Source organism: Typopeltis vanoorti, chromosome 1 (assembly GCF_054136105.1).
Source record: "Typopeltis vanoorti isolate ZY-2024b chromosome 1, IOZ_Tvanoo_1.0, whole genome shotgun sequence".
In the NCBI taxonomy this organism is placed as follows: Eukaryota; Metazoa; Arthropoda; class Arachnida; order Uropygi; family Thelyphonidae; genus Typopeltis; species Typopeltis vanoorti.
The window spans coordinates 188945175-188965613 of record NC_143549.1 but is presented as its reverse complement, the minus strand read 5'-3'; the positions used below and the strand labels follow the sequence as shown (position 1 = coordinate 188965613).

Genomic DNA, 20439 nt, shown 5'->3' with positions numbered 1-20439 from the left:
TTCTTGTCTTTTCTGTGACAGACAATTTTGCAATATGCAAAACTGAGAATTTTAGGTTTCTTCCACTGATACAATTATGATTTCTTCGTTCCAGATATGCTTGATTGCCATTTTTTTTTTTTTAATTTTTTTTTAAAACAAGGAACCTAATATACATCAGCCGAAACAGGTAAGGATGACCTCTTCCTATCCTTGCAACATGGATGTAACAAGGATGAAATACTGGAGGCAATAAATCTATTTTTGACATGTAGTGAGCATTATTTGTTTTCTAAAAATATCTGATATGACACAAACACAACTAAAAGGCACATGCACTATTTTAAAATGCAACTCTCTATCAAATAAAGATGAGAGTATTTACTTTGTTTAACTTCAAGATTTTTCAATAGTTAATGTGCACACACAAAGTGAAGAAAGTAATTTGTTATGGATGCAGTGACTATAACATTCCATTTCTTGTCTTTTCTGTGACAGACAATTTTGCAATATGCAAAACTGAGAATTTTAGGTTTCTTCCACTGATACAATTATGATTTCTTCGTTCCAGATATGCTTGATTGCCATTTTTTTTTTTTAATGACATAAGGACATCCATGGCCATGCTGAACCAGAACACATGTAATATAAAAGTGGCATATACAGGTCTAAAATCAGTATATAAAAAAAAATGAAACATTTCTTAATATGAGTCCCAAGAATTTGGACTCAGGTTCAATTGGGATTAATGTTTGTCCTAATCAGAGTTCTGTGTCAGGATGAAGTAAGTCTGTAGTAAAAGTGCACATAAACTGCAATGGTTTGTAGGAATAAAGAAGTTATTATTCTACTGTACAAGGCTTTCATAAGACATCTTGACTTCTGAAGAATACTTTGAATGGGAACAGGATGCTGAGGTGGAATGAGATGAAAGGATATAGCAGAAATTGGAGGTATTAGAGCCATTAGAGCAGACTGCAACAGCTTGATTTTAATACAGCAGTGGAACTGGATGGTATATTGGCAAAGGTGCAGTAATTTCATTCATCTACACATTATATTAAATGTATAGATGAATAAAATACATGAGATCACTGCTTAAAGCAAACCTTTTCCAATTTCACTGACCAAGCTATAAGAGATATTGAAGTGTCAAGTTAACAAGGAAGATGAACTTATTTTTTAAGAAGCTCTGCAGAAAATGAAGTTTGGTTTGGTGTTTGACTGAAACCACAGCTCATACAACTAAACTTATGAGGAATATTATGTGATTAATAGTGTGAGTTTGCCTGCTAATTTTCTTGCTTTATAAAATGAAAATGAAACTTTTTTGGAAGGGAGAAAGGGGGTAGAAGAGAAAACTGAGCTTCAAGAATAAAATAAGTAGGTTGAGGTGATTTTTGGCAGTATCAGATGAATGTTACAGGAATGGGAAAAAAAATTTATCATCATCAAATGCTTGATAAGCATCCTCAGGGGGTGTACAGGATATCATGGCACTACACGAGATGTTTACATCATTATCGACAGTATTGGAGTCCTGAAGTTAATAGGTCCTATTAACTTTAGGACTCCAATTGTCCTAACCTGAATTTAATAGGACCTGAAGTCCTATTAACTGAAGTTAATAGGACTTCAGGACTGGAGTCCTGAAGTCCTATTAACTTCAGGACTCTAGTATTGACAGATCTTATATTTTAGTATTGTAAGGCACTTCTTACTATATCAATCCACCTAGATCTTGGTCCTCCTCTGGGTCTTTTTCTTATCATATTGGCAAAAAACACTTCCTTCGCTAAGAAGAGACCAACTAGAGAGTAGCTTGGCTTGCATATTCCTGAATGCTAAAAATAAAGTTCCTTCCTAATATCCTTATTTTTAATATGATTCTGCCATTGATGTCACCTGTTCATGCCCCCCCCATCTTTCTCAGAACTCATATCTGTAGTCTGTAGTCTTTGATCAAATGTTCTATTTCTAACAGTTCTCAGGACCATAAGTTAAAATTGATTTGAACTGTCTTGTATATATCTATAAGGCATAGAATGTGGATATAGTGCTTTCTGAGAAGACCAAGAAAAACAGGATGGGAAAGGGTTTTGCTAATGATAGCAGAAGAACTGAAACCAGAAGGAGTAGAAATAATCAGAGGGATAGAGATTCAGAAGGCAGTTCATCTGAGACTATCTGGTGTGAGACAGATACCAACAAAGAGAATGTAAATGGCATGCATTGGCAAATTAGCATCATGAGTGCAGGTTGAATAATTATTATGGGAAATTTAAACTGAGGACATTGGGAGGAGGAATGGAATGGTCAGAGGCAGAAAAGGAAATGGAATTTATACAACTGCAAAAAGATAATTAACTGAGACAGCATATAATGGGGGTGGACATGAGGTTCAAGAGTGTTGGATCTGATTGTAGCATTAGAGAACTTTAACCTAGCTATGATGGATCCACTTGGAGAAAGTGATCATGACCTGGGAGATTGACAGACATGCAGAATTTTCAGTTAAGAAGGGATATGCAGAATTACAAAGTAGGTGATTATGACAAGCTGAGAGTGGGCTTTCAGCAGTGCCATAGCTAAAGAAGTTGGAGCAGAGAGAGAGAGAGAGATGGTGGTGGTGCATGGGGAGGGGGCAGGAAGAAAGTTTGAAGAAAATAGTATAGGACTGTATACAAAGTCAGAAGGAGGAATCAGGTTTGATGAATAGCATCATTAAGCAGGAGTTGCAGATAAAGAAAAAGGCATGGAAGGAATATAAAAAAAAAAGTGATTATTATTCTGATGAGCAGTACAAGGCACAGACAAGGAGCGTGACCAGGAGCGAATGCTGGTCTTGAAATTCACGTTTGCTCTTGTTATCATTCAGGGAGTGAGAAGTGTGATTGAAGTCTGATTAGTGGAATAATGAATTACTGACCATTTATAACTATATATTTAGAAATTTATGTACATTTAATCATACAAATACATTTATCATAAATGTATTTGTATGATTATCATTTTCTGTCATAAAATATCATTTATTTTACAAACAATATTCTATCGTTTTCAATTTAGCTACTTGAATACAAATTCTACCCTACGGTTCTTCTTTATGAACTGGTCAATAACATTGTCATAAAAAGTTGGTTGTAACTTAATTTTCCCAAGCAACAAGCACACTTGTAAAGGCTGGCTGAAACTCACTGGCTAGAGCTATGTTGACTGCGTATGGCCCGTGTTTAAGTAACAGAGTGAGACGACGTGAAATGGCTATGCGCACGCATGAAATCACAGGGCTGCTGCGAGGACCTGGAAGCTCCCACAAGCGAGCAAGCCAAGGTAGCTTTGACTAGACGAGCAAGCATCGTCTTTCAATACACAACCCAAAGCTCAATTATTGCTGCGCAAACTTAATACGTCTTCTGTCTACAAAAATAAAAGCCTAAATGGAATGCTTATAAATGCATGCATTTATTAACAAATAAATATTACTTCTTTCTCAATTAATGAGCTTGCGCAGCAAGCATATAGAATTCGCCCCTGAGCGTGACTTGTGTATATTAAGGAATGTCAAAGCTAATGAGAGAAATCCAGCTGAATGAGGCCAAAAGAAATCCTAAAGAATTTTTCTATTAAGCAGCAAATAAAAGGAGGAATGGCTACAGAAGGATTATTTTAAAAAGTGCTGATGGTGGAGAGATAACAAAAGCAGACCACCAACAATTACTCAGTGAGCATTTTGCAAGTGTATACCTAGGTGAAGATGATAAGTATTCTTGTCATACACATCTATGTATCACAAGAATGTGCAAGGGAATTATCAGCTCCTCTAACCAAGCTGTTTAAGCCTCAGTACTAGAAAAGGTGCCAATGGAGTGGAAAAAGGACAAAATAGTCCCGCTACATAAAGGAGGATTCAAAACAAAAGTAGCAAATTATAGGCCAATCAGCATCTCAGGAGTGGCTTTTAAGGTACTGGAGAAAGTGGTGAAAGACAGAATTCAGGGCTGGGTGGATAGGAATATGATACTCTATGATGGACAACATGAAGAAAGGTAGATCTTGTCTGGATTCCATATAGAATTCTGTTGCTTAAATTGGAGCCAATAAGGATGGACATGAACCTGGTGATTTGGATTAGAGGGTGATAGATGAACAGAAACAGTTTATAAAGGAGTTGAGTGCAGCAGAAGGCAAGCGACCAGTGGTGTACACAGGTCAGTACTTGGTCCTCTATTTTTAATTTAACAGAAAATATTCAGTTTCCTATTGAAAAAAAAGATATGTAAAAAAGATATATATACATATATATATATATCTGGACACATAAATTCCATTGGGGATGAAGAAGTAGTGGAGAGGATCCAGAGGCAAATGACAAAGATTATGGCAGGTCTGTTGACTTCAAAAACTAGCTGATAGGAGAAAAAGGAGACATGATAGAAGCATATAAGTTAATGAAGGATTGTCACAAGAAGTGAAAGAACAAAGGATATCCATGGAAATTGTGCATAAGTGTTAGTTTATTTAACGGTATTGATTCACAACACAGAATAAGAAAATAATTAATATTTATTAACTTATTAGCTGATATTTTGCTAGTATCATATTCAGCGTCTTAAGAGTACAAGGACCCTAAAACAATATGCCAAAAAGAAGAAGAAATCAATGCTTTAAAAGAGCTATACAGTAATAAGAATATTGTAATAATTAAAGCAGACAAAGGTAATGCAACAATGGTGATGAAATCAGCAAAATATGCACATATTTTTACAAGATCAGCCTACATACCAAATCATAGATCAGATCCTACTAACTCTCAAAAGAATAAAGTTCACAAATTATTAAAGAAAGTCACTTTCTGGCCAACAGAAATGGTTAACAAACTCAAGCCTTTTCATGTTAAAACACCCAGAATATATGAATCACCAAAAATTCACAACATATTGTGGATAGTATAAACAGTCCCACATGAAAACTTGCTAAACATTTAGCTAAATTACTAGTGCCTCTCTCACAAACAATTCTTCCTCCTTTGTTAAAAATTCTGTTCACCTAAAAAGAGTATTAAATAACCATATCTTAAAAGTTCAGACATAGTGATTAGTTTTGATATTACTTCACTATTTACCAATAAAGAATTGAAAAGAAAATAATTGAAAAAGAATTTAAAACCCTTGATTTGATGAAGTCACATTTCTCTCCCCCCCCCCCTCCAGATATATCTGAATTATTTAAATTTACAGTACATGCAGGTTATTTTGAATGGAAAGGGAAGATATACAAACAACTAAATGTTTAAAATATAATTATAAAAAACAACTAAACAACAAACTTTTCTATGAGAAATCAGAACACATTAGTACAGTAAGAAATTAAGTTAATCAAAGAAAGAAACCATTACAGTGACAGATTGCCACTATTTTATTGAGTTATCATTAACAAGTGCTTCAAAAAGTTATCTGATCCTTAAATGAATACCCTTTCCCTGGTTTCCATTTTGTAATCACTCCGAGTAAGATTCCAAAATTAGATATTATTGCAAATTGGAAAAAGTCTTCCGAAGAATTCCAAGAGATGCTGCAGATTTTCTTTGCATTCAAACAGCCTCTATACTTTTACAAGCAAAAACTGCTACAAATAATATCCAAAAAACAGAATTAAAGGCCTTAAAAAACATTAAAAAGGACAAAAGCATTGTAATATTGTAATCCCACAAAAGCAACTCAATTGTCATTTTGAACTCTACAGATTACACAGAAAAAACAAAAACACTTCTAGAAGACACAAACACCTATGAAAAGTTGGAACAAAATTCCAGAGGATATTTCCATAATAAAACCAATAACTTAATAATAATAATAAACATGCTGAACTGGTCTAAAGAAACAAAAAAAAAAAAAAAGCATTTAATCTAGACATTCTATTGTTCAAAGAATATATGGAATCCCTAAACTGTATAAACAAGACTTGCCATTAAGACCAACTGTTGATGCAAAATACTCTCCAACTTCTTTATTACCTAAGCATCTAGCAAACTTACTGAACCTTACATCAGGCAAATCTCCTCTTATGTAAAAAACATCATATACTTCATATATCCAATACTCCAAATTGCAAAGACATCACATTGGCTCCTACTGATATAAATGCAAGCCTTGACATATAACTCTTTTCACTAACATTCCAAGAATAGAAACCACACAATTACTTCAAGACATCTTCCTGCTAGACACAGAGGACCTCTTTAAACAAATTTTTCAAATTTGAAGAGGATTTTTCTGAACAGAAAGAAGGACTAGCAATGGGCTCTTCCCGTTTTCCTATGTTAGCTGACTATTCATGGATTGGTTTGCTGAAATAGCCCTCCAACATCAAGAAACACAACCAAAAAATTGGCAAGATATGTTGACAGTATTTTTACCATCTGGCCTGGTAACTATTACACAATTAGAAGATTATCACTTTTCTGAATGACATTCATCCTTCAATTAAATTCAGAGTTGATTTTGAAAGAAATAGATCTTTACCATTTTTGGATACACTAGTTGAGATATCAGAACAAAACACACTCAACTTTCTCATCACTAACAGGGAAAAAAAAAAAAAAAAAAAAAAATGGGGCATCATCTGTTCATGATATGATAGATCCTACAGAATTTCAATGAGCACAGATAAAACAAACCAAGAGCTACAGTATCTTAATTCTAAAATGGCTACAACAGAACATTAGTCAAAAAAATTGTATTTCACATTCCAAAACAATCAGAACAAAAAAGAATAAAAAGGAGCAGTGATTCTTCCATATATACCATCAATCGCAGATAAAATAGTAAGATTGCTTCACCAACAAAACTTTAAAGTCTCCTTCTACCCACTCAAAAAACCAGGTGTCCACAAGATCCATTGCAAGCAATTGTGGTCTACATCTACATAGGACAGACTGGCAGATCTGGTGAAATTGGAACAAAACACCAAATAGAATGGCAGCAAACTGAAATGCTTCACAATGATTACCATTTTTACTCAAGAGCATTCAAGAATCAGCTGAAATGATGAAGCATCCTCTACAGTGTAACAAAAAAACAAGGGATGAATCAAGTTTGGTCTTCCTTAATCAATCACAACACAGTTGTGTTAACAGCACTATGTTACAGCAACCCACGAACTAGCAACTAGCATAACAGTGAATGCACACTTTCTATTGTTTAAACATTTTCAAATATTTTTCACTAGAAATATTAACTGTTATTACTTGCTTTCTAGTTTTTAGTTTATTCATGTTATTTCCTGATGAAGTGAAACAAAGTATGTGGTTCTAAAAAAAAAAAAAGATCTGTATTTAAGTTTTGTAGATTTGGAAAAGGACATATGGCAAGATGCCAACAGAAAAGCTATTCAAAACACTACAATTATATAGTGTAAATGGGACATTATATTGGGCAATACACAGTCTATATTTGAGTTGCAAGTGTACAGTTAGAAATGAAGGAGGTATAAGAAGATGATTTGATGTTAAATCAGGTGTGAGAAAGGGCGAACATTATCTCCACTATTATTCATCATTTATATGGATCATATTATGAGGTAAAGTGGAATTAAACCAGATATTAAAAAAATGGAGCTGTTAATCTCAGCAGTTTACTTTATGCAGACGTACTACTAAAGAAATCCAGTACAACTCTGTAGGATTCTTTAACTAAATTGCATAACTGATGTACTAAATTTGGTATGAAAATCAGCAATAAAAAGACAAAGACTATGAAAATAGTCACAGACACTGGAAACAACTTCAATCTTGAATAGAGAACCTATAGAATATTAAAAGAGAAAAAAAAAGTGTTCTAGATTGGCACTCTTTAAGCATGGAATATCAAATCATACAAATATGTAAATACCACTTCTCTAGCTGAAGGAATCTAAATTCAGAAGGATTTTCAGAATTTGGAGAAACTTAGTTAAACAAACTTGAAGAAATTTAATTTTATAACATAGCCTGATGGAAAGTCAAAGCTTGTCCAGTTATGTCAACAACCTATGAAGTAATACAGAATAATATTTTAAAATAAGACAAATATAATTCTTAACACTATACTTGGTAGCTATGCTTTCTAATGTCTCCTGAATACAACTGGTGAGGCATGTTAAAATAATACATCACAAATGAAATATTAGTTTTGATGAAATTAGCTAGTGAGCATTTTTTAATGAACTGAAGCTTTAGGAGAAAAGCTGTTTTCAGTATAACTTTCCTACACCTCTTTCCCTCTTCAAAAACTTGCCTGAAACAAATTAAAATTAGAAAGAGAAATTAAGAGATTATCAAATCACATAAATAGATGTAATCGACAAACTCAAGCACTGTGGTATTCTTTTCACTCCTCACTTTGACAGCATTAATGCTATAGCAAACGAAGCATGAGCCACTTTTTGCAAGATGATTCCACTCTGCCCCTTTTATCATGCTCTATTCATTTGCTTTCTCATTCCTTCAAAATTCCCCTATTAACCTGATTTCTTTCTTCCTCCCCACTCCAAAAAAAAAACACTTTTTTTAATCTCACCTATAAACAAAGTATCCAGGAAAGAAAAAAATAATTTCTTCTTTCTTATACTAATCAATTAAGTTTAAATGAACTTGAAAAAAAATAAAATAAAGAGTAGCTTCACTAAAATATTAAAAATTATGCAAAAATAAATTCAACTTAAGGATTCTCTACTAAAGGCTAACTAAACTGCTCACGCAAACATAACATTATTAGTGCAATGATATTCATTAAATGGAAATGTTTTACATCTATGATATATTTTTTAATATATGATAATATACATGCATGATTGGTATGATTTCCAATTATTCAAAATTTTATGTAATCAAAAATCATACTAGCTGGGGCATTATTCAATTACACAAAGCTCATGTTATTTTAATAAAAGATTTATCCTAGTTAGATACTACAAATATCTGTGCATTTCCCCCTTGGCTATCTAGAGAAGTATATCCACAGCCTCTTTAGTTTACATAATGTGTTTTATTCACTATTATGACTATTTTATAACTTAGCTTTCTTTCTCTACTATCCAGTAGCATTCTACAAGATAACTGGCTGGAAATATTAATACAGCAATCCCTCTCTATTTGAAATTTTTTTATTCATTTGCAACATGATCTGTAATAATAGCAAGAACAGAAAAGGAATTGAATGTGTGAATCAAAGATCAAGCATAAACCAATGACTTCCATTTCACATTTGTGTGTGTGGGGGGGGGGGGGTCAACATTTAGCAAATCTGATTAAAGCAGTTATGGCACAAGATTTTTTAGTGGCAAAAAGCTAGTTCAAAAATTTTTTTAAATGTTTTAGCCTCTACAATATGGAGCATGTAGGTGATTCAAGGATTTCATGGCTGCAGAAAATTTACCATATGAATTCAAGTTAATTATGGATATAGGATATCTACCTGAACAAGTGTTTAATGCAGACAAAACCAACTTGTTTGGGAAGAGAATGCCTTCCAGAACTTACTTAGCAAAAAGTGAAACATTCAATTATGGATTCAAGAACTGCCAACAATAAGCTTACCCTATTATTTTGTTTAAATAGTATTGGTCACATGATCAAACTAATGGTCACATAACAAAATAACTTAAGTCATGTGGAAAGGGGGAAATTAAAGGGGAAAGAATAAAAGAAAGAAAGAAAACTCCCCCTTCTACTTATTGGAAAGTCAATAAAAAGGCCCGGAGAAAAGTTTTTATGCATGGTTTCATCATTTCTTTCTACATGAAGTGGAACTTTTGCCATTCAAAATTCTTCTTCTGGTTAATGTTCCAGTACATCGACATAACACTGTGATTGTCTGATCAGCATACCAAAGTCTGTTCATAAGTTAAAGGAATTACCATTAACGCATGTTGGCAGAAATTGTGGCCCAGAATAGATAGTTAATGATGGAAGAATAGAATATCCAATAAGAACACAATGTGATAACCAAGATCTATTATTAATAATCATGAAAGGAAGAGAGGGCTTTTGAAAACAGAGATGACTGTTTTCAAAAGCAGTATGCTGAGTCTCACACCAATGAACTCACCAGGAAAGACTTGGACAAAATAGTGACAAGGTCGAGTGAAAATCCAAACTGAGCCTGAGGCGAAGTGCTTGACACTTGGAAATGAATGACAAATCTTTAATTGAAATGTTCATTGTCCAGAGAACTTTCTATTCAAGTGTGTGAGTTGGATTCAAATATGGGGAGAGGTGATGAAGTATAAAAGCAAACCTTATTACTTGCTTGTACTTTACAAAGAAATTCACAAAGCACTTGAAAAATAAATATCCACCAAAAGCTGTTTCATCTCTTCAAATACCAGGCACTAGCAACCAATGGTGATTATTTATAATGTTATATTGTATTGTTTGACAAGTCAAGCAAATTGAATTTTCATTAAAAACCATACATACATATTTCATTATACATATAATACACAAATTTAGGCTATTTTTTATCCCCATAAATTTCACACCTCAGAATAACATGTTTTTCAATATTCACAGAATTTCTTGGAAATGTAATCCCCATGAAAAACAAGGGATTACTGTACTGGAAAAATTAGACAGAATAAATTACATAAAGTTTTCCACAGCTTTTTATCTTCCTATTCATTTATAAACTTATTTCTAATCATATATAATAGAATTTAATTAAATATTTTCAAATATTATCAAATCAAATATCAAGTTAGCATCAAATATGACAAAAATTTTAATACAAAACATTAAATAAATACTGAAATAAGAGACGTGTGGTTTTAACTGCCCCACTGGTCATGACATGTTTATCCATCATGCAAAAATATGCCTGAGAAGTTTATTATTATTCCTAATGGTAAATAAATGCTGGGTGTGTGTGTGGGGGGGGGGGGTCAAGACAAGACCAAAGAAAAATCAGCTGCTATTCCTCTTAAAGAGCTGGAGGTTCTGGTTTTGGGGGGAAAGCATTTCATGGGATTATTTGGATCACTTCCAAGGTTGTTCCATAAAACAACTGAGACAGACAGAATGCAGCGGTTGACTGGGAGAAGCTGGTTCGGTGAGTCAGCAGTTCAACTGTACAAAGTATGTTGGGCAGCTGTTGCTTGTGTTGTTGCAGGTTAAGCTGAACAAAGGAGGAAGCTTTTTAATCAACTGAAATGCTCTCTTCCAAACAGCATGGTGGATATATTTTATATTTCATCCACCATACTGTTGGGTGGTTGAAAATGACATAATATTTTAAAAGTTAGTAACAAAATATAATAAACTGTTAAGAATATTGTATAAAGAAAGGTGAAAGATTACCCACTGCAAAGTGAAATTAGAAACTCAAAATAAGAAATAATTGGTAACTAGAGAATATTGTGTATAAAGTTTTAGAGTATTCTCACTTGTTAATTCAGAATCTGTAGGAGGAGCACACATTTTCCCTGTATCTTCTTCCTCATCTTCATCAGTGTTTACCCAACGGTTCTTCACTGGATTCCATACTATCTGCATATTAAAGTTTGTCTTTTAAGTGAAACTTGACAAATGAAGATTTCACTGCAATTTAATATAAAATCACAGCAACTAAATAAAAAAAAACATATTTCAGAAATATCAATTTTAAACATATTGGTTTCTTATGACTTTTTTTTTTTTAATCTAGTCAAGTAATTTCTTTTACACTTTCATTTGGAGAACTTTACAAAATGCATGAACACCTATCAAAGGTTCTGAAACCTTTGTGTAGGGCTGACATATACTAAAAAAAGATTTTGTGTCTATGTCCATATAACTGGGGTCCAAATGGCGATGTGACTGCAATATACGGTTCTTATAAGCAGAACCAGTTAGCCTCTCCACCCCAACTCCAGACTCACCTACAAGAAGTGGATCCTGCTAAGCTGAGTAACCTAATTGAAGGTTGTGCTAAACCCCAGCAGGAAGTTAGGTCAGTGAACAGATGAGTACTGGAGGGCTAGATAAGGGTAATATTCTGCTACACTGGAAGAGGGATTTACTAACTACATGCTATCAGTAGAGGACAGCATGTAAAGGATGTGAAGGTTACTGTTCTCCACACTTCAGAACCTGGCCAGGAGAAGTGGGATATTTGACCAAAGCAAAGATGGTAATTTCCCAGACGTATTGGTCTCCAGTCCTGCACAGCTAGTGTATGACAAACCAAGGGTTAGTGTTGACTCTTTGAGAGTAAGGGGTGCTAAGAATCTCACAGAAGATGGCAGACCATTACAGAAATATCTGACTTCAGAACTTGGAACATTCAGCATGAGAACATTGGCTAAGGGCTTTCAAGTAGACTTTCTTCTGGAAGAGACGATAACCTAAAATTTGATTTTCCGGCTTTATGTGAAACCAAAAGACGAACTACCCTGACTGCAAAATGGAAGGATTACTAGGTCTTTCTTGATGAATCATACTGAGGAAACAATGTTGGTGGAGGCAAGATTTATAGTTGGGCCAAACAAATTGAAAAGATCTTATCTTGCATCATTTTATCAGAAAGAGTAGTAAAATTGATTGTGCAAGTGAGTCAAACAGAAACATTAATAATACGAAGGTGTGCTGAAAAGTTGTGATAATCACCATGAAGGAATTTACATGTCTTCTTATATATCCAAAAAGAAAAAGAACAAATTATTACAATTTGATGAAACATGGGGGTTAAAGGGTTTTAAGATATGTTCTTTCTTATGGTTGTATCAGTTGCTTTAATATTTTTGTTTCTAGGTGTTTATCAGAACTTTTCAGCAACCCCCCCCCCCTCATAATAGTCTGCTATGCACCAACTTCTACAGTTGATGATAAAGCAACAGGCCAAAATTGTTAAAAGGTCAGCCTAGAGAGAAATAAGTGGGTCAATGTGGAATAGACAATAGAAATGAAATAGGAGAGCATCTGGTAGAATTTGCTGTAGCAGAGAAGCTATATACAATGAGCACTTTTTTTAAAATGTGTTCTGGAAGAAGGTGGACATTGAGATTTCCAAATGGAGTAATAACAGAAATGAAACTGACTACATTATGACAACTGCAAAAAATCATACAAAATGTTGGAACATTTGGAAAAATGTTCACAGATCAAAAAAGCAGACATTAAAAGTTATTCTTCATATAGACAAAAGACAGGAAGCAAATATATGAGCAATATCAAACCACAAAAAACCAAAACATATCGATAGGGAGCAATATGGTAAATTAGTAAAGCAGTTGATTGAAGCTCGGAAGATGACAGATAAAGACTTGGCCAAATTCAACCAACAAATAAAATAATGCAAAACACAGGCAGAACTTATGATAGAAAATAATCACAGGGAGCATCTCAGCTAAGAAACTCTTATACTGCTACACAAAAGAAGAGAGTCAAAAGATTCGGTCATAGTCATTTAGAATATATAATGATTAGCAGTTACTGAGAATAAAGATACAGAAGATTACACCAAATTTAGAATAAATAAACTAAAAGAGGCAGCAGAAAAACAAGAGCCTAAAAAAAGGTAGAAATTGAATTAAGGATGAAACAAACAATAATACCAACTTTCCTAGATGATCAAAATATCTGGAAAACAAACAGAAGAGAAATGGAAAGAATTGTCCAGAATTACCACAGTAAGCTCTACTCATCCAAATTGTCACTCCAATAAAGTTAATTGAGTAAAAAGAAAACCAGAGGAGGTAGAATATGCAATATGAAACACAACAAAAAAAGGAAGAACAAAGCCTAATAACAACCCAAAGGACAGCAGAAAGAAATAGGAAAGCAAGAAAGATCACAAAAGGCAAGCTGAAATAAGAAAAAAAAAATTGGATTCAAAGATGCAGTAGGAGCCATCTATAGCAATTAAAAAAAAAAAGGTGAGCAGGACATATATGATATGTATAAGAAGACAATAGATAGACTTCAAGAATAACAGACTGGTCTCTCATGACATAAAAAAGTACATAACTTACAAACAATTCTAGATATAATTCCTCTCATAGTGAATGATGTTAGTAAATGACAATGCTATTAAAAAAAAAAGTTGACATTTTTATTATTATTACATAATACCTCCAGGGAGTCCAAAGACTCATCAAGGGAGGGTACCTACCCTACAACTCTGTCTCCACCACTCCACCAACTGCAACTACCTTCATCATCTACACCAACGCCATCTACTGCCGACCACCACCACTAGTATTTTCACAGACAAACATCCTTGCCCACGATGGGATTCAAACCCACAGCCTTTCTACTTCTGGTAAAACACACCAGCGGCAACGTAGAATCATCACCTGGATAGATATTAAAAAAAAAAAATGGACTAATTCTTTATTCTCCACCTTGTTAAAGAGAAATACAGAGACATATTTCTGTCCCAAAACAGAAATACCTAGAGAGACTATGTGAAAAATTCTTGGACTCCAATGAAAGCAAGTCACAAATATTGAGAAAGATAACGTGATATTCAAGAAAATCACTTAATCTCTTTTAATACGATTCCTATCCATGAAAGGCTGTAATCTTAGAACCATTGGTGGTTAAGGATTATTATTATTATTTTTATTTTACATAATCTGGAAACTCTGCTCTAGAAGCCAAACACAGAACTTTTTCAAAGCACTTCAGGCCTCCAAATAAATGGGACAGTGGTCTCATCAGACAAAGATATTCATCTCCCACCTAAAGAGCAATCAGAGATATCCATGCACATAGTGGAATAGAAGCCCACAGCCTGTTAGTTGGAAAGTGACATTAATCACTTCTTCAACCACTCTAAGACACACTAATTATCTGGACAGCCATGTTATTTGAAGTTATGGAACATTCCAGGTTTGTTAATAACATAAAAACTGGTGTGCAGATATTAAGAAGCAATATTTTATAGTAGCAGTTGAATACAGGTGGTATGGCAACATCATGTTGCTGCTCAACTGGAGCATCCAAAATCAACAGTCGGATGTGATCAACAAATGGAGACGTTCTGGCATCACTACTGCAGGAAAACACCCAGGGCAGCTGCCGAAAATGCTCGACAGGGACAAGACAGTGTTAACACGGGTGGCATGCAAAAACTGGCAACAATCAGCACAGACCATCCATGATGGGTTCCAGAGCACCAGTAACACCATGGTGAGCCTAATACTGTATAAAAAGAACTCCATTTACTGGGTTTCATAACAGAGTAGCAGCACAAAAGCCAAACATCAACAATGAACAAAGTAGCTTGTCTGGCCTGCTGCAAAGAGAATGTGAACTGGACAATTGACCAGTGGAAAACAGTACTCTGGAATGATGAATCAAGGGTTCACCTGTTTCCAGTGGGGTGTGGGTGTGAAGGCAGCCTGATGAACACTTATTACCATAGAAAAATCATTGTGGAGGTTTATAGCTTAGTTCTATTGGAATAACAGGTCTGATTTGGATGACAGTAGGTAGTGGTGGTGAATGTCATTTATATTCCTGTTAAGGCCATGAATTTTTTTTGCAGCTATAAATTGTTGATGTTCTTGGTTGCAGTTTTGTAATTTTTGACTTTTTTTTATTATTATTTATTTTTTTTTTGTGGGAGATGTTTTGTGATCCACAGTAAAACTATATTTGACATGTTATCCTTCATAGTTGTTGGCAGGAAAAGTAAATAAAGACTAGTGATATGAATAGGAGATTACACACTGACATGTCACACATATAGAGTGAACCCAGTTTCCCATCCATTCATGGCTTTGACAGCTCTTCTTACATACTACCATAGATGAGCTCCCTCCAGGCATGATCTGGTAGAGTAAGTATATGGAGGATTGTTAGGTAACTGGCTGGAAAGCCTTCTGAATTGTTATTGGCTTCAATCTTATGTGCTGTCCAGCATCCAGCTTGCAGACAGAACCATTTTTAACTGCTGTGTCCTCACCAAAACAGGCTCTTTATTTTTAAAACCTCTTTAATAATGTCCAGTTTGTATATAACGATGTTCTCCAATTACAATTTCAATGAAATTTTCACCTCACATGTTTGTATCCCCCCCCATAATGATAATAATTAACACAACATTTTTCTAGCAGTTTGAATGACACACAAATTTATATTTTTTAAAGGAAGTAATTTTTAGCTCTCATGACTGATCCATTGGAGAGGAATCAATCTGCTACTTGCTTCTATTCTGCTTTGTAAGGTTTGAAAATAATGCATGAGTTCATGTTAAGTGTGTCTATAGATGTTCAAATCTGCATACTGATTTTCATTTAAATTAATTTCACATAGGGAACCTTTAAGTTATTTAGAGTTTTCAAAATGGCTACCAACTTGTGTTTCATTTAGTTTTCTAAGTATTGTGTGGCCAGAATAACGTGTCAACATTCAAATCAGTTTATGCTATGTACACTGCTTGGAAAATCAACGGACATCCCCACTGGACAAAGTGCATTGTGCCATGTAACAAGTCATGTGTTTGTAGCCAATATATAAATTGGAGAAATATGATGCTACCAAGTCAGTGCAACTGTGTCTGGGTGAAATAGTTGTCAGAAGGGAACTGATGGGGTTTGAAAGAGGCATGATAAGATGCCATGTTGCAGGCCTATCTATTCAAATTGTTGACAAATTGGGCAATCCCAGGTCAACAATCAATGATACCACACTAAGATGGAAGTGCAGGAAGTCAACTGCAAGTGCTGCCCAGAATGAACGACCCACACACGCTCACCAAACTTGACCATAAGGTGCTATGAAAGATAATATATAAAAATCACCATTCATCGGCTGACACATTGTATATGGAGTTCCATGCATCAACTGGAACATGAATCTGCACAAAAACAGAATCGAGACTCAAATCATGGGTTTCCATGGTAGGACTGCAATATGCAAGCCTCACATTACCTGAATCAACATGCAGCTTCATCTTCAGTGGTGAAAGAGTGTGTGTGCGAGTGGAATGTGGAAACTTGGAAAGCTGTGTTATGGAGTGACAAATCATGCTACATCCCTATCAAGCAGATGGATGGGTCTGCAGATGTCTGGTGAACATTTCTTACCAGAGCGCATGACCTCAACTATGAAATTTGGAGGTAGCAGTGCGATAGTATGGTCCTGTTCTTCCTCGTTTGGCCATGGACCTCTGTTTGTGATGCCGGAAACACTGAACTCCAATAGGTATCTGAGCATTCTACATAACTGACCATTGTCTTTCAGCAAGACAATACACCGTCATAGAGCTGTTGCTGCAACTGTGTGGTTTGTGGACATGAATGCTGCCACACTTGATTGGCCTCCATAGAGCCTCTATCTCAACCCTACAGAATACCTATGCTATGAACTGGAGAGTCAGGTGAGGTCCAGGACCTCACCTGACAGTCCAGGACCTCATTACATGCCTATAGGAAGAATGGTCCAAAATTCTCATTGAGCGCTATCGTATTGTGGGAAAATATGCCCTGTAGGACTGCTGCAGTCATCATATCATGCTGTCATTAAGAAAAACAGTGATCTCTTCTATATTATTTAAAACTATCAGGGATTTTTAAACCCATGGTAGTTTTAAATAATACCAGGGATTTTTAACAAGCTATCAAATGCTGTTCCTGATAGAAACAAAGCTGAAAAAATCATTCAGCAGACTTATTTTTGCAAGGTTAAAGATAACACAGTATTAAAATTCACCACTATCCATATCCTTCAGCTATCAAATAAGCATGGAAGCTTAGGGCTTCCATGCTTCTTTGTGGCAATGCAGCTACAAAAATCCATAAAATGTAACAGTCTAATCACATATGCATATCTTCTCTGGTTATTCCTCAATTTTAACTTCCTGCTATTTGGAATTAATGATTACAGTTACCCAAGAGGCAAGACTGTTCCCTGAATACTACAACATTTTGTGCTTAACTACATCATTCTAGCATAGACATTCTTTAGATTAATAACAGCAAAAACTAGTATAAGGAAATGTTTAACCTCTACTGCTATGAATATCCACAGCTGGGTGCTAACAATGATGCTCTGTTTAATAAATTACTGAAGTTCCACACCCAAACAAGCTTGAAGAATCGCATACTTCCACTAAATACCATAAAACGGAGGTCTTTAACATTGGAGATCCAATTGCGACATCTGTTACACATTAGAAACAGTAGAACATACATTCTATACCTCATATATTTGGAACAATTTATATAATGTTTTGAACATTCCATTAACTTACTAATACTTAAAGCACAATTTTTTTTTTTTTTCTGCAATAACTACCCCTCCCAACATAAGCAATAGAAAGAGAATTTTGATATTTATACTAATGAGTTAAAATATCATTTATGGTAAGTTAGAAAAACATGGTTTTGAAAATCAGCAATACAAATTACAAATGCTTTACAACATTACATTATCGAAATTCTATTGTTTATCTGACAATTTTTATATTCAGAAAGAAGCATTCTAGGAGATATCAAAATTTTCACAAGGTGGTGCAGACCACCCACATTATGCAATATTTATTGGGAGGAGATAAAATTATGTCCATTCTTATTATGAGAGATATTTCACATTGTTCCATCCTCTTAGCACACTATGGTGTTATGATTAACTGTAGGGATGACTGAAAAGCAATACCAGGGAGTGAAGGCCAACTCAAGACAGAAAAGAAAAGGCCTTTTCTAAGACAACTTAGAAAAGGCTAACCATCTTTTCTCTAGCTATATCTGGATTTTTAGTTCCAACTGATCCTTTGGTTGTATAAGACTAATGAAAAAGATAGCTTTTAGCTACATGATGATGATGATAATAAAGGAACAGAGGTATATTTGTCCTATTATCCATCTGTGTGAGGATTAATAAGGATTTTTTTTCATTAGTCACTAAATTTGAAACTTGTATCAACTACTTTCATTCACACAAAGAACTAGTGGCTTCTTCATGGTTTATAATTAGCACAAAAAACATACAGAAATAGATAACAAAAGAAAATAAATTCATCCTAAACAATGATGTAAAGTAGTGTGGCATGTGTTAGTGTCAATGAGATAATGACCAGTAGTAACTGTTGAAAAAATTGAAATCTGAGATGTTAAAAGATTTACAATTGACAGATTTCCAGATGGCATTAAATAAGTCCCTGATTTCTGTTGAGACCTATGTGAATGGATAACTAATGGGTTCTTTTAGAAGTCTGGAGTAAAATTCTTCTAAAGATGGCATGGTGGGTAGATCAGATCTTTCTTTCGTTTATGCTCAACATGTTCCTTTTCCACAGCACATTAGCATGGTATTCTATAGTCATCCAGGTGTTTGTAAAAGGAGTGCTATCCTTAGGAGATCTCAGGAGGCTCTGATGTTATGATCTGTGAAAAGAGAAGCAATCCTATAGGACAGATTGCCAGGTGAATCTGGGTATTCTAATTAGGGAGAGAGTAATGGTATGAAAATAAAATCTTGTCAGCTGTTTTTAAAAAGGAGAGTAAACTCCCATTCCTAGATGTCCTTGTCATAAAGAAACATTACAATGGCATCATTCTGAAGGTAAGCCTATTCACAAAAGATGTTATCTTCATGCTTTGTGCATTCGCCATCCTTCTCAAAAGCTAGGCATCATCCACACCTTAAGAATTGAGCATCTTCAATTTAAAAAAAATAAAGAATAACTTGAGATGGAACTTCCAGCCCTCTATAATTTATTTGCTCTTAATGGTTATTCAAAAAAGTTGACAAGATTTTATTTTCAAACCATCCCTCTCTCCATAATCAGAACATCCAGTGCAGAGATTCAATCCACAATGGATTTCTTTTCAAAGATCATAACATCAGAGTGACTTTCAAGCTGACTAAAACCATTCTGCAACCTTCTGAGGTCTGCTAACAGAAGAATTCACATGCAGATTGACGAGAATGGAAGGTTTTCAAGAAAGCAGCATGGGTTTGTTAGAGGTAGGTCATGCTTTAGTAACCTGGTTGCATTTTATAATAGGGTAACTAATGTATTGGATGAGAAAGATATTTATACAGTATAAAGCATTTCATCGAGTACCACATGATAAACTACTGTTGAAATTGGGCAGGATGGGGTTGGATAGTCATTTGGTAGCTTGGTTACAAGGCTGGTTGACTAATCAGAGCCAGAGAGTTGTATATGGAGGTGCAGTCCCAAAAAAAAGAAGGTGCTGAGTGGGATACAACAGGGTTCTATACTGGGTCTATTGCTGCTGTTTAACTTATTTATTTAGTGTATGGCTTACACATGAAAAGTTACATTACATTAATCCTTAATATATATATATATGGACATAGTAATAGACATATGTACAATAATAAGACATAATACAGTCATAAAAGAGACACTTAAGAATCAAGAATAAGCAACAACTGAATGTCTAGGTTGATTATCAAGTCGGCTGCACTTGGTGTAGCATGGATGAAGTCTGACAGGTTTCCACTGTATGCACGTAGGACACATTCTG

General features: G+C 34.6%; 1 protein-coding gene across 1 annotated transcript in view; it reads right to left on the bottom strand.

Moving 5' to 3' along the window:
• Positions 1-20439, bottom strand: part of Sec16 (endoplasmic reticulum export factor secretory 16) — a 627195-nt gene that overhangs the window by 39765 nt on the left and 566991 nt on the right. The window contains exon 30 of the mRNA XM_090400384.1: positions 11401-11503. Within this exon, the coding sequence (XP_090256510.1) occupies positions 11401-11503 (103 nt within the window). The remainder of the gene's footprint in view (positions 1-11400; positions 11504-20439) is intronic.